This window comes from Melanotaenia boesemani, chromosome 3 (assembly GCF_017639745.1).
Source record: "Melanotaenia boesemani isolate fMelBoe1 chromosome 3, fMelBoe1.pri, whole genome shotgun sequence".
NCBI lineage: Eukaryota > Metazoa > Chordata > Actinopteri > Atheriniformes > Melanotaeniidae > Melanotaenia > Melanotaenia boesemani.
The window spans coordinates 14,044,681-14,059,976 of NC_055684.1; the positions used below are offsets into that span (position 1 = coordinate 14,044,681).

The window sequence follows — 15,296 nt, forward strand, 5'->3', positions numbered from 1 at the left end:
GCTTAAACTGCACATAAAACCTGATAGTGTTCATTTAGAATACACTTCCACTTTTTCTAAGGTCTGTTCATGAAAAGCTTGGAAACAATCTTAGCATCTAGTACCCAGACCTGGGGTACAGAAGTGAACACAGTTAATCAAGAAAGGGTTTTGACGAACAAGACCTAATCTTAGCCTACATACAGACATGATCAGCCCTCAGTTCATAATATACAGACCACAATATGCAGATTGCAGTTGTCTTTCCTTTTTTATTTGTTATCCTGTCCTGTCCAGCATCCTAACATACATTATGGTGGTCTGTGTGCCATAATTTGCTTGACATATTTGCTCTACCAAGGGAGACATGTTATATACATGGCTGCCCTTGATATTTTTATTATTTTTATTGTAATCTTATTTGCTTTAGTTTTTATATGTCAGTGCCGAACCTGACAGGGAGATAGAGGAACAGGGAAAAAAGGGAGAAAAGGATTAAAAATGTGGAAATAACAGTTGTCTATGCTGCCTAAACCACATCACAAAAAAACAATATAAACTACCACAGTACTACATGATACATAAAGAAAATAGGATAATGATGATATGAAAAAGTACAGTAGTCATCAAACGTACCTGCAGAGAAACATATAAACACACAAACATCAGCAACATCTAGTCAGAAGCGGATGACGAGACAAGCACGTTTGTGTGCATGCGCATGTGTGGCCATGCAACAAGGAAGAAATGTGTGCTTGCAAGGGGGCCATGGTCACACGGCAGCCCGAAGCATCAGCGGAGGATGGGGGGAGCCCGAGGCCCCAAAGACCCAGCAGGTTCACAGAGCACCAAGCCCAGGACAGCCAAAGCAGACAGAGCAGTGGCCCACTCAGACCAGAGCAGAGGTGCCCCCATCCCGGAGCCCCCCTGCGCGACGGGACAGGGGCACTGAGCAGCCCAGGGCAATGGTGAGCAGGCCCAGCGGGCGCTGGGCGCATCAGTCCGGGCCGCACGGAGGGCAGGCACCCCACAGGTCCAAGGGCCACCCATTCCCCCCAGCAGAGCCCTGGGATATCTCTCTCCCAGACAACCAACTCCTCAGTTGGCCACTGTAGGCGCCCCCTCCTCCCTAAGACCACCCGAAGGGCAAAGGCCCGGCCAAGAGTCAAACGCATCAGCACCCCAGACGCCCACCTACCCCCAGTAGTCCACACCACCACACCAGGGGACCAGAGAGCCCCAGGTTACACACACACATATCCTGGTCGGGCCCAAGGCACAGCGCCCCCACCCCCCATTGTAGCGATTCAAACCAGATGGAGGGGGGTTTCATAGGAATCATAGAAAACAAATAGTTGATTTTGGGTGGAACCATCATTTTTATAGTGGCAACTCTCCACATGAGTGAAATGTGTAGAGATTTCCAGCGAGCAAGATCATCCTCTATAGTCTTAAGAAGGTGAATGTGATTAAATTTTGTTAGTTCTGAGAGCCTGGAGGGAATATTTACTCCCAGGTTGCAGTTGTCTTTCTATCCTATAACATTAAAACTTTTAATATCCTTTTCATTTCCAGGCTTTCTAACTTTGATTACTGTTGTAGGTGCGGCCTGCTGCAAGTTGGAGACCGCCTCCTGTCAATCAATGGAATTCCCACAGAAGATGGAACGCTGGAGGAAGCCAATCAGCTTCTCCGAGACGCAGCGTTGACCAATAAAGTTTCTCTGGACATAGAGTTTGATGTAGCAGGTTTGTAGAATTAAGAAAATTATAGCAGTGCATCAGATTTCTTTTGGGAGCTAATAGTTTATTTTGATTCTGTGTGCAAACATAACCTGGCCGATCCAGCTGCTGAAAGCTCTTGAGCTAGTGCAGACAACAATAAACAAAGTAATTACAATTTTTCTTTGCAGGGCCTCATCAAAAAAGCTTTTACCCTATGAAAATGCTTCCTTTATTGTTTGTTTTTGGTCCTGGTTTCTGTCTGGAAGATTGCTTTCTGAAAAAAAATGAACTCATTCTGACTGAGGTTCCATTTATTTGTAAAGATGACACTGTTTGTAGGACCTGTAAAAGAAGCACATCTCTGTTTTATTTTATATATATATATATATATAATATATTCTGAATTAAAAAAAGACTACATTAAGAATGAAAAGAACTTACCATAGTTACTGAAAAGAACTATAGAAACGATGTTCAGTATGTACGGAAAAACAAAACTCATGTCTCTGTGTGTATATATATATATATATATATATATATATATATATATATACACACTACTGTGGGGGACTGAGAAGAGATGGCATCAAACCAATTTAGTTTGATTTAGTATGATTTAACAGAGGTTTATAACTACAGAGCCAAAGGGATTTTCAAATTTAACCTGAAAGATTTTTGTTTTTTTTTTAGGCAGGCCTGAAACTTTAGTCATTTGTGCTGTGTGCCATCTCTACTTATTCCTCACCAATTAAACAGGGCTCAAAGGAAATTTAAAAATGTGGATAACATTTCAATTTTATTTGTAAGCAAGTACATCTGTCTTTTATTCAAAACTGCTAACAGGTGAGAAACAGTGGCTGTGTGCAAATGTGCACACTACTTCCTACATAGTGCCCTATGGGGTTACGCCATTTTGTAGGGGTGTCCGAATGTCCAGAGACAAAAAAGTAGTGCACTAATTACCCACAATGCATCTTGAAAAGTAGTGCGCATTGATGGTCACTAGACAGGTCAATATAGACCACAATGCATTGCAGGCAGAAGCTCAACATGGCACAAGGAGGCAAAAAAAATCGAGAAGCGCAAAATGACCTTTAAATGTAAGTATTTCATTAATCATTTTCATAAGGAATAAAAATAAAAATATTTACACACAACTTTGGATTGGATTTGGAATGACATCTTGATGTGTGTTGCGGTTGCTGTGGTGACGGCTGGTAGTCACGTGGTCTGCGGTGAGGAAAAACTAGACATCTTTGTGTCCGAATCACCAAGAGAATGAGTGCACTATGTAGTGTGCTATATAGTGCAGCCCTATGTAGTGAACGTGGGGTTAGGGAGTAGGGTGGACATTCGGACACAGCCAGTGACTAACAGATCATACAAAAGAAACACCTCACAGGACATCTGAAGAGCCTCAGCTGGCCTGAATATCTGTACTCTGTATAGTGTAGTTACAGGGACAAAGACCAAGGAAGGCATCACCATAACAAGAAAGACAAGATTAATGTTTACTGAAATCTTCACAGATGAGTCACAGTTTACTTGGGTAAAATATTTTATGCACAAATCAAAACAAAGTTGGAAAATATGGTGCATCGGGAAATAACACCCATCAACAGTGCTTCCTCTGGTGTTAAAAGCTCTGACTGTTTCAAAGGCATGATTGAATCAAAAGTTTAGTGAAGCAGTTTAGAGCCAGACTGCGTTACTCAGTCACACAGGCAGCAGGAATCTGCTTGGAAAGGACAAGACAGGCTGTTTTTAATGAGTCCAAAACTAAATTCTGATTTGAATCCTGTTGAGTACTTTTGGAAAGAGATGCACACCAAACTTCAAATGTTTTACATGAGAAAAGTGGCAAGGCAGCTCCTAGAAGCTTCTGGATTCTCTCAACAAGAGAGATGTAAATGCTGTAATAATTATTCTGCCTCTGGTACATTTTTTTCATTTTAATGCCTCTGTTAAGACCTTTTGCTGGTGATTTAGTGTCATTAGTCATGCAGGCTAACAGTGAGAATTTAAAGCCAGTGTTTGCCATGAAGAGGTGCAATTCAGTTCAGATAAGAGCAAGAGCTAAATGCCTTGTAATTACAAACATTAAGGTGGATGTAAATACTTTTTTGTTGCCTTTTTTTTTGTGTTTGTGTACCATGTTTTTAATGCTGTGTGAGCCTGTCTGTGTTACAGAGTCGGTGGTGCCTAGCAGTGGTACGTTCCACGTCAAGCTGCCGAAGAAGAGAGGAGTTGAGCTGGGGCTCACCATTAGTGGTAGGAACACACACATGCTTTACACTTATGATCTTTGTTTTGTTTGGATCTGCCGCTGGCAACAGACCTCCTTTTAAAACTCTCACATCCAAACATACATGTATGTTTTTTATGCTAACCCACCCTGGAGGGAAGCTGAGTTACAAACATGAGCAATGTTTATAAAAAGATATGGATTCAGTTTGTCATTCTGTTGCCACTGTTGGAGAACATCTCTGGAATTTTTTGGTTGTCTTTCAGTCTGTTTTGTAAAGCGTGGTGGACACAGCTTGGTTCAGATTAATAAAAATCTTGTTTTCGTCCTACTGTCTTATGGTATGAAGCTTCAGTTTTGTTAGCAGAGTAGAGAAGGTCCAACAGGAAAATACCCAGGCCCGGACTGGCCATAGGGAGAACCGGGAGTATTCCCGGAGCGCCGGTCTAGAATTGGCCTGCTGGCCTGCGTCTCTTTTTTTTTTTTTTTTTTTCCTTTTCTTTCTCTTCCCGCCCAGGAGACAGGCCAGGCCAATCAGAGGCCACTCAGGCCAGTAGAATGTAAGGAGGGCAAGACGATTGGTTTATTACAATTAACACCCGCCCTAATAGTCCGTAGCAACCACACAGACAGCGCGTGTCGAGGGATGAGACGTGTGTCTGGTGCTACGGTGTGGGGGTGTAGCTACTGCTAGCAAACGACGGGATGGACTCCTCCCAACGAGGAAAAAGGAAAGGCGGCGCCGAGAGGGAGAGAGAGAGGAAAAGAAAGGCGCTGGAGGATGATGTGGCGAAATGCCTTAAAGTCACAGACTTATTCAGGCTCCCCATACCATTAAAAAAAAAAGATGCGTCTACAAGTAAGTTATTTAAAAAAAACACACAAAACTTTGATACAAAATACTCTTTTAAACACAGTATGAGGTCCAAGGACCCAATGGTCCTTGAGGCTGTACACTTTCAGGCTTCACAGTGTAAATATGTAGCCTGTGTAGCCCTTGCCTTGAAATGAAGATAAATAAGACATAGGTTACACCAGGGGTTCTTAACCTTTCATGCACTGGGGCCCAACTTTTCCAGTACAAACTGGTTTGGGGCCCATTCGAACACCGTACTGGTTTAATTGGTCTCATTTTTGGTATAATTTATATTGAATAACTAAACCAGATCTGCTTCCAGTTTAACAGCTAAAACCTTTTAAAGTATGACATGATGCAATGACACCACCACAATGATACATATATCATTGTATATATGTGTTATATATATGATTGTATGTGACACTTCACATAAAACAAGAGGCCTGATATGTTGATAATTCATAGAATGTAATCAAATCAACTCCTACAAGAACACATTTAAAGGCTCAAGTCAGGCTGACAGACACAATATATGTAGTAGATTTAACTACAGCAAAAAAGGGACTTGGAAAAATATGCTAATTTGATCAATAAAATGGTGAAGTGATTAAATATATTCGAACAATACTAGGTTTCGAATTAAATACATAAAAGTAAATTAATTTATCAAATATTTAAATGCATATAAAATATTTAATGACACTGATTTATGTATTTCATAAACTTTTCTTACAATTTTAAGTTTTAAGAGACTTACAATTGAAAGTTGATAACCATGACAGATGTTTTTTGCTCTCTAATTTTGATTCTTCTCTTTTTTTTTTGTTTGTTTGTTAAAACTTCCACCATCTTTCCCTCCAGTATTGATATTTGGTTACTAGATGCTGTTGAAGGCTTCAGTACTTCACTGCTAGTTAGCGTTAGCTTTCCCTCTATGTTGGTGTTTGGTTACTAGATGCTGATATTCTACATGACATGATTATGTTTAGCTCTAACCTTGGCACTACTTATTATGTAAAATATTTATTCTCTTAGTACTATCACAAATACAGCATTAAAGTTACTGTATATTTCAACCTTAAAAATTACAGTAGGTCCCATAGGTGGTCTTTTATCTGGAATTCACTATAAGTGTGAGTGTGTGCGCGCGCACATGCATGCGTTTTGTTTGTGCCCATGCATTTAGGTGTGGGTGTGTGAACATGCGTGTGTGGTCAAGACCAGGGTGGCCTGATGCATGAATGACTCTTGGCCTGAAAAAGTTTCCCAGTCCGGCCCTGAAAATACCCCATGCAAAAAAATCAGGTGCAGCTTTAAAAGTTCTTCTCTCACTCCTGGAAAAAATTCTGCTGCACCACTAAATACCTGAGAATGTTCTCAGTGTAACAACCCCAACTAGACAATGAAAAAGAAACCTTTTCTGATTCTTACAGTGTTTGCAGATCTGGATTTTATAAATTCCGATTAAAGGCACTTGTCCATTGCATCCTGCTGCTATCTACCATTTTATACTATCAAGGTCAGATTTCTCCCACACACATCTGCATGTTCAGTAAAGTAAACAGTAAAGTTGATGATGTATGTATGTTGGGATATGGATATAGCTGCAATTTATAGAATAGAATAGAATAGAATAGAATAGTAAAATGTGCACCAAGTCCAACAAAATTACAAAGCCCTCCAGTAAGTGCAAAACAGAATAAAATATAATAAATAGAATAATTGCAACATTCATAATAAATAAGACAAAAATATTGTATAGTAGATAAGAAGAAACAGAGTTAAAATAAAATAAAGTAAAACTATACAGAATATAATGTATAATACATAATATATAATGTATAATATATAATATAGTTATTGTAACAGCTTCTTATTTTAATTAAGGCACAGGTGTTAAGTGCAAAATAAAGACACATGAGGTAGCTCACTCAGGCACATGAGGTGGAATTATCAACTACTCAACCATTTGTTCAAGGTTTACTGCTGTTGGGTAAAAACTGTCCCTGAACCGGTTTGTCCTTGCAGTGATTGATCTGTACCGCCTGCCTGACGGTAACAGATCAAACATGTGGTGACCGGGGTGAGAGGAGTCCTTAATAATTTTGCCAGCCTTCCGGAGGCAGCGGGAACGGTGCAGTACTTCCAGTGTAAGGAGAGGGCAGCCGGTGATCTTTTGGGCCGTGTTTATGACCCTTTGCAGTGACGTCCTCTGAGCCACTGTGCAGCTGGTGAACCACACACACACGCTTTCCGTAGTGCTCCTGTAGAAGGATACCAGCAGCCTCTGGGTGATGTTATTCTTCCTGAGCATCCTTAGGAAGTGCAGTCTCTGCTGGGCTATCTTCAGTAGCTCAGAGGTATTCACAGTCCAGATCAGGTCTCCTCAATATGGACTCCCAAAAAGTCCCACACAGTCCCCGCTGATGAACAGTGGTTCAGTGGAATGTCTGTTTTTTTCCTCCTAAAGTCTATGATAAGCTCCTTGGTCTTTGATATATTTATGAGCAGGTTGTTCTTTCTGCACCACCCAGTCAGCTGCTCCACCTCAGCCCTGTATACGGTATATGGACTAATCCCTCCCAGAGATGAGCCCCACAACTGTGGTGTCATCGGCGAACTTGAAGATGGTGTTACTGCTGTGTGTAGAGGTACAGCCAGATGTGTAGAGGGTATAGAGCAGAGGGCTCAGCACACAACCCTGAGGGGAGCCGGTGCTGATGCTGATGGCCACAGATGTATGGTCTGCCACTAACCCTCTGACTGCAGTCTGACAGGAAGCTGTAGATCCACATCCAGGTGGAATGTTGAAGTCCCAGGTCCCCTAGTTTACCCACCAGTTTGAGAGGGAGGATGGTGTTGAACGTGGAGCTGTAATCCACAAAGAGCATCTGTGTGTAGTTCCCCCATTGCTCCAGGTGGGACAATGACACCTGGAGCGTTGTGGCTACAGCGTCCTCCATTCGTTCGCCCTGTAGGCAAACTGGTGAGGATCGAGATTTTTGGGGAGTAGTGAGGTGATGTGACCACGTACCAGCTTCCCAAAGCATTTCATCACGACTGGAGTGAGAGCTACTGGCCAGTAGTCATTAAGGCTAGAGATGTGTTGCTTCTTAGGCAGGGGGACAATGGTGGAGGACTTCAGGCATAATGGGACGATGGACTGAGACAGGGACTGGTTGAAGATCTTAGTAAAAACTCCAGCCAGCTGGTCAGCACAGTCCCTCAGCACTCATCAAGGGACACCATCAGGACCAGTGGCCTTCCATTGGTTGACCGTCCGCAGCGTCACTTCATGCCGTGCTCTTTTAATGTGAGGTTGAAGCTGCTTTGGACTGCAGGGTGTGGTGTAGTTGCCTCCAGAGAGTCTGCCTTGAATCGGGCAAAGAAGCTGTTCAGCTCCTCTGCCAGTGAGGCGCCTCCTTCAGCAGCTCTGATGTTGGTCTTGTATTTTGTGAGGTGCTGGACCCCCCGCCACACCTGCCTGCTCTCCAGGTGTTCCTTGATCCTTCTCCTGTAGTCTGTCTTGGCCTCTCTGATGCCTCTCTTCAGGTTGGCACTGGCTGCACTGTACATAGCGCTGTCACCAGACCTGAAGGTGGTGTTCCTTTCTTATCGCAGCTGCTGTACCTTCTGGGTCATCCAGGGCTTCCTGTTGGGACACCTGGATGGTCTTGTCCACTGTGACATTATCCATGCAGTTCTTGATGTAGCACAAGACACTGTTTGTGAACACCACCAGGTCTGGGTGTTTGAAAATATCCCAGTTAGTTGTGTCGAAGCAGTCCTGCAGCTGCTCAGAGGCATCATCAGGCCAAGTTGTTACTATCTTTCTGGTTTTGGGAGCAGTTTTCTGGAGGGGGATATATGCAGGGATCATAAGCAGAGACAAGTGGTCTGACTGGCCAAGGTGTGCTAGCTGTTTAGCCTTATAGCCCAGCTTGATGTTGGAATATACCTTATCCAGTGTATTAGCTCCTCTGGTGGCACATTTGACGTGCTAGTGGAGTCCACGATTAAAATTCCCTGCTATGATGTGTGCTGTGTCGGGGTGTCTGTTCTGCTGTTTGCTAATGCTGTTGTATAGTAGTCCATTAGCCACGTTAGCATTTGCATCAGGTAGAATGTAAATAACAGGCACAAACACCACCATTAGCTCCCTCGGAAGATACACAGGCCTGCGTTTAACCGTCACAAACTCCAGTCCGCGGAGCAGTGATTGTCCACTGTAACTGTGTCAGTACACCGCTGTTGTTTATGTACGCACACACCCCCTCCTCTGCTCTTACCGGAGTCCTTTGTTCTGTCCTGTCAATGGGTTGTATAGCCAGCTAGTTCCAAAGCAGAGTACAAAGAAGTTCATGTCAGCTGTAGATGTACTTATTTTTGTTTTCAAGGCATTTGCTGGGAGAGCAGTTTGCCCCAACTGTAGTGAGCGCCACCATGGTAACCAATATTATTAAATATTATCAAAGTTGCATTAACATTGCTGGGATTGGAAATGAGAAGGTTGTACAGAATTCACCAGGATTGGCTGAATTTCTTTATAGTTTCAACAGTAACATCATCATTTACTTGAGAGACTGATTGTGTATCCTTCTTCCTTTGTTTGAACATTCTATATTTCCCTATAGCCATTCACCCAGAAAACACCATAAGAGCTAAAAATCAGAAATATAACATAAATGAGCTCATATAGTCAACAACAAAACATTTGATGCAGACTTAAAATAGAAGGCTAACATGTCTAAAAGGTAATCTGTAAGCTATTATAAGAGTAATACATTTTGGCATTATAGAAAATTCATGTTACCATCCCAGCTAGCTGCTTTATTACGAAGATGTGCCATACAGGGCAAAAATGTTCCATAGCACGTTCTGTAAAGCATACAAGAGCAACAACCCCCCAAAAAATCTCCAAAACTGCAAATACCATGTTTCTTTTACTTCACTTCTCGTCGAGATGCAGCTCATATCTGGATTTTAAGATTTAATGTCTTGTCACATCTCACCGTAGAAGGATTTTCAAACACAAAATTTTCTGCATAGTGGATCAAGATCACTTGGAATAATCAAATCTCAGATACACAGAGGTGTGGACAAGGAATGTTTTTAATTAACTGATACATTTCTATTGATTTTTTTGTATGTTAATCGATTAGGTAATTTTGACAGAAGCAGTTTAAAAGCAATTTAAAACATTCACAACAATGGCGGAGAGAGAGTCCGACCAATACCCTCTGCAGTACAAGCACCAGTTTGTTATGGAAGCATTTTGGCCTCTATTAATTGGAACTTAAATATTTTGGAAACACAACATGCAAAACCAAAACAGCTGATGAAAGATGAAAAAGAGCTAGTTGTAGCTGCTGCCAACCAGAGAACCATAAGGCATATGATGCCAAAGCGTGGAGCTGAGATGCAACATAGCAGCTTAAAGATATGCTACTGATGCAAGGTCTCCACAGTCTACATCCACAGCAAAACTGATGTCATGGAGCAGGTTTGAATGCTTTGCCATGTGATGTTTCTACAGGCACATTTTTCTGTTCCTGTTTGCTTCTTCCATGCTAACAATGTAGCACAAGTAACCTTCTAGTTCAGTGACCACATCTCTTCTATTTGCTTTACCGGCCAAATATATCGAGTCGTAAGATGCAGAGAGATTCCCAATCCTCATGGTTGGGGGTTTGAGTTGAGTCAAGACTCATGGTTCACAGTTACATGTACTCTCCACAAGTCGGGGTCCCGTCATGTAACGTAACATAGAGCTGGTTCTGGTCTGCTGAGTCTAAATTCCTGCAGCCAAGTTTCTAAAATCCTAAAACCTTCCCTAAATAGTAGAGACTGTTTAAAGTTTAATGTTGTTGTTGATAAAGGAATTTATCACACAATTCTCAGTGGGAATGACCTACATTCAGTGTTTATCCTTGTTCTGTAATGTCTGTTTACTGTGTTCCAGTGTATGTTTTGTTCTCTCCACTAGCATCAGCTCAGTGACGGGTCACTATTAAATCTGACATCTATTTTAAATATTTGGAAGAAAGTAACAGAAGATAACCCAGCAGTTTTACTGGATGGAGTTGATTGCTCCTACATGTTTTGTTTGTGAGAAAGTATACAGTGTTTTTTTATTTTATATTTATTTATTAATTTCTAGTCTTTATTTAAGCGGAAAAGGTTTCACATAAAGATCAATGACTGTTTTCACAGAGTCTTGGCCAAGACACCAGCAACAACACATTTACAGCACATACGGACATGTGACATGAGAATAAGAATCGTACAATATTTACATAAAACTAAAATAAAAAAGTTAAATAAAATGTAAAACCGCAAGATAAATATATTGATTAATCCAGGTTAAATCCTCTACACTGTTCCAGATTATTCTGTTTTTATTCATTTCTCCTAAATAGTCAATGTGAATGACAGTGAATACCATTTTTTTTATCAGGTTATGTGATAAAATGGATTTTATCGAACTTTTTTTTTTTTTTAACCAGTTACTAAAAATCCAATGTTCCAGATTATTCTCCATAAGAGTTTCAAAACATTAAATAGGTGCTCTTTTTGCAGTATGGGATGGAGCGTTGTCTTTACTGCAGACGTTCTTCTGTAGTTCTTCCTTTTATACCCTGGCAGAAATGTTCCCTTTAGAGACTGAACAGACTCTGCAGAGGTCATTTTGAAACCTTCAGGCAGCCTAAAGGGGCCTAATACCTCACTCCCCATCATTTTAGCCCAAAACATCACTCCACCACTACCGTGGCAGCCTTGTGGGGACATGGGTGCAGTCCACCAACCGTCCAGAACTTCATCCATCTCGACCATCCAGTGTAGCATCGCAGTCATTTATTTATTGATTTATTTTTAATCAATCTTTATGTATTTCCGTGGCCCCAAATACACCTTTATTCACCGCTGCAGCCTCTGGAGAATCCTCCATGGAGATGTTCTTGGGATTCCAGAGACACCAGCAGCTTCAAATACTTGCTTGCTGCTAATCAGTAGCTTTTAAAAGCTGCTCTCTTAATACAGTGCATTTCCCTAATGGATATTTTCCTTGATCTGCCTTTATCTGAGCAAACCTGTTTGCTCTCTGACTCACACACACTTTAGTCTTTGTGAAATGCCCAATGTGTTCAGTCCTGTTACAAGACACTGCATTATTTCAAGCTTAAAGCTTTTCATTTGCAGAAAGATCCTTCTTTTTCCCCAGACTGCATGGAGACTGACTTGCTTAATAACGTGGAACAACTTCTTTAAGTACTTTTCCCTGTTGAGCTTAAGTAAAGGGAACTAATTAACCAACTTGTCTGAGATTGTTATCAGTGATCTAAACTGACATGAGAAACAACACAAGCTAAATCTTCCACAGAAAAACTAAAACCCTGACGTTAGCTGAAATCCTTCATGCAAAATCATCTAGAAACAGACGGTAAGTCACAGAACATTATTTTGAATTAATTGATTGAGATCATCTTCTTTAACTTTGGATGATTTTAAAATTAATTCAGCACAAAGAAAGAAAGTAAATTTCCTATTTCCCCAGTTCAGCACAGGATTTGGGAACTTCCATTGCTCCATGAAAAAGAAGACTTGTGTTATTTGTCATCTAAAATACAAGTAATAATAATAATAATAATAACAATATTAATAATAATAATGATTAAATACAAGTGATAAAGATACTAAAGGAAATGGTGCTGTTACTCTGGACTCTGATTAATCTTGTCTCTCTATTTCTCTCCACGTAATATTATCTTATTAAAAAAAACTCAAAAGAAAAAGTGACTTATGTCAGACAAATTCACCTTTATTTATGATCATGACTGAATTTTTTAATTGAAGTCAATTTCAGCAGTTTTCATAACTTCTTCTCTACAGAGAGAGGTTTCAGCTGACCCGCTGGCTCCAGGCCAGGACCTGCTTCATGTGGGTCGACATGACTTCATCACCAAGCCCCATCTGATTAAACTGCACTTCCTATTTTTGATTTGATAATAACAATAATAATAATATTAATAATAATAATAAAAGTAGCGCTCATTAGAATGGCCCTGGCAAGATAAATACCTTCAGTAAAGTCACATTTTGGAAGAATTACTATGGAACAGATTAAGTGCCCTCAGCAGCCTCATTAATCGTCTAAGTGTTGACAGTTTACCCTGAAACACTCAATTTCATCCCTAAATTTTCTCTTTTTCTATTAATTCAGTAAAGATGTGTAATGGTTGGCCTGAAGGAAAGAAATGTTTATTAATAATTGTTGATAACCAATAGTTTCTGACTACTCTGCTGAATAGCATATGTGTAGATATGAGGATCTTTTCCAGCTGTAGTGGAACTGGATTGGAGTTGATTGTGGAACAATTGTGATACAGTTGTTCTGAGAGGATTTGATTGCATTTCCCAAAATTAGAAACTACACCTGAAAACAATAAATTTGTGTATGTGGTGGAGTTGGAATTTCTCAACCAACTCATGTATCAGGTTTGTATGTATGTGATTTACTAAAATAATTGATACTATAAACACCCAGAAATGTAGAGAAACTAAGCAAAGAATTCAGGTTAGTATGGTGTCTGTTTCCAAACCTGATCTTTTGGGAGGCTTCTTGACTCAGACATTGGAAGCCCCTGAACGACAATACAGTATATAACAGGTTGGAGTGTTTTAGTCTCTAGAGATCGGGGCAATGCTGCCATCTTCTGAGCATTAGTATCTTAGCATTACTGTTACATGCAGGAATGCATCAGTTTGGGACTCATACTGATGTTAAAAAACATGGCGGATAGCTGGTACCTAATAGTTCTGTTATTTAATTTCTCCTTATTGCTGGGGAAATTATAAAAAAAAATTTAATCAACAGTGATTTTAAAGCTTTTCAGGACTTTATCTTGGACCTTTGTATCAAAGAGCCTTTTTGACAAACTTGCACATAAAACAACCCTTTGTGTTAAAATAAATGGAAGTTTCAACAGACTTTTTAGCCAGTTACACCAATTTTATGGCAAAACCAATGCAACAAAACCAGAACACAAGTTGTGTATTAGTCACTGGCATCAGTTAATACCATCTTATTGTCAATAAATTGATTGCAGTCAGTTACATAGGTATTATCTCTTACCAATGTTGGGGCAATTGTTTCTGTGTATTCTCACTTACAAATACCGATTAAATGTTTTCTGTGTCCACAGCCAGTAAGAAGCAAGGAGAGCCGCTCATCATTTCTGACATCAAGAAAGGCAGCATGGCTCACAGGTATCACAGGGCACATTCTGTTGTCAGAGAAACATGTTCTTATTCTGCCTTAAGTTTTTACAAAAAGACATAAAGATACAGATTCACTGCATACTTGACAAGGTCCTCATTCTGACCAGGGATGCTGCAGTTCAGCCGTCACAAAGTTAATTTCATCAGTATCTTCTTTTATGTCTCCATTTTTCTCATTGTCACCGTGTCATTCAGAACAGGAACGCTGGAGCCTGGCGATAAGCTGTTGGCCATCGACAACATCAGGCTGGAGAACTGTTCCAAAGAGGATGCAGAGCAGATCCTCCAGCAGTGCGAGGAACTGGTCAAATTAAAGATACGCAAAGATGAAGACAACTCAGGTATTTCCGTGAATATAACAAGCACGTTATGTTGCATCAGTAATATTACACAAAGACAAATGGTGACAAACCCAATTTACAGAAAATTGTGGAGGTTTAATCTGTGAATGTGAAATTTTTCTTTAGAGTACAAAGGAAATGTTTTCTCAATGGCAAATTATTGTAACTTATATGAACAAACAACACTAAAGAAAAGAATATACAGCTGACAGTTCTGGTTGTTTCTACAATCTGCAAATAAATTGGTGATAGGTAAGGGTGCCAGGATTGGGTATTAAAGGAGCATCCACCAAAGGTTTAATCTTTCCAACCAAGGATGGTTCGTGGCTCATCATTTTGTGCCAAATTCCATAAGAGAATCCTAGATATATTAAGAAAAACATTTCTCTATGTGCCAATGTGCAGAGCTTTGAGCTTTCAATTTGTACAATGCACATTATCAAAAGATTCATAGAGTCTGAGAAAAACCATCAGGCTTCCATGATGAATATATGGAAGCAAACCTGGAACACATTCTGTCATCCTGTTGAGCAAGCCCTGACTGAGAGGAGGTTCAGTTTGCACCATGATCAGGTGCTGACTCACTGAGGGACTGGAGAAGGAGAGGAAGTGGAAAGCAACAAAGATGCAAGACGAAGGCCCCCTACTTCATCGGCTTTCTCAGGCCTGGGAGAAGGCAGGCAAGGAGGACAGATGTGTAGGGATCCTCGGCACGGCAAAGGACTGGGAAAGAGATTCCACAGAAGATTGATGTCACCAGCCTCCGACCAGACATCGTAATCTGGTCCTAGGCAACAAAGCAGGTGGCCCTAGAGCTGATGATACCCTCGGAGGAGAAGATCAAGGAGGCACTTGAGCGTAAGCTGGGG

At 40.7% G+C, this 15,296-nt stretch overlaps 1 protein-coding gene across 1 annotated transcript in view; it reads left to right on the forward strand.

The window, feature by feature from the left end:
• The window catches only part of grip2b (glutamate receptor interacting protein 2b), a 112,538-nt gene that overhangs the window by 74,449 nt on the left and 22,793 nt on the right, over nucleotides 1-15,296 (forward strand). Inside the window, exons 13-16 of the mRNA XM_041978936.1 lie at nucleotides 1,582-1,727; nucleotides 3,894-3,974; nucleotides 14,011-14,074; nucleotides 14,282-14,427. Of these exons, the coding sequence (XP_041834870.1) occupies nucleotides 1,582-1,727; nucleotides 3,894-3,974; nucleotides 14,011-14,074; nucleotides 14,282-14,427 (437 nt within the window). The remainder of the gene's footprint in view (nucleotides 1-1,581; nucleotides 1,728-3,893; nucleotides 3,975-14,010; nucleotides 14,075-14,281; nucleotides 14,428-15,296) is intronic.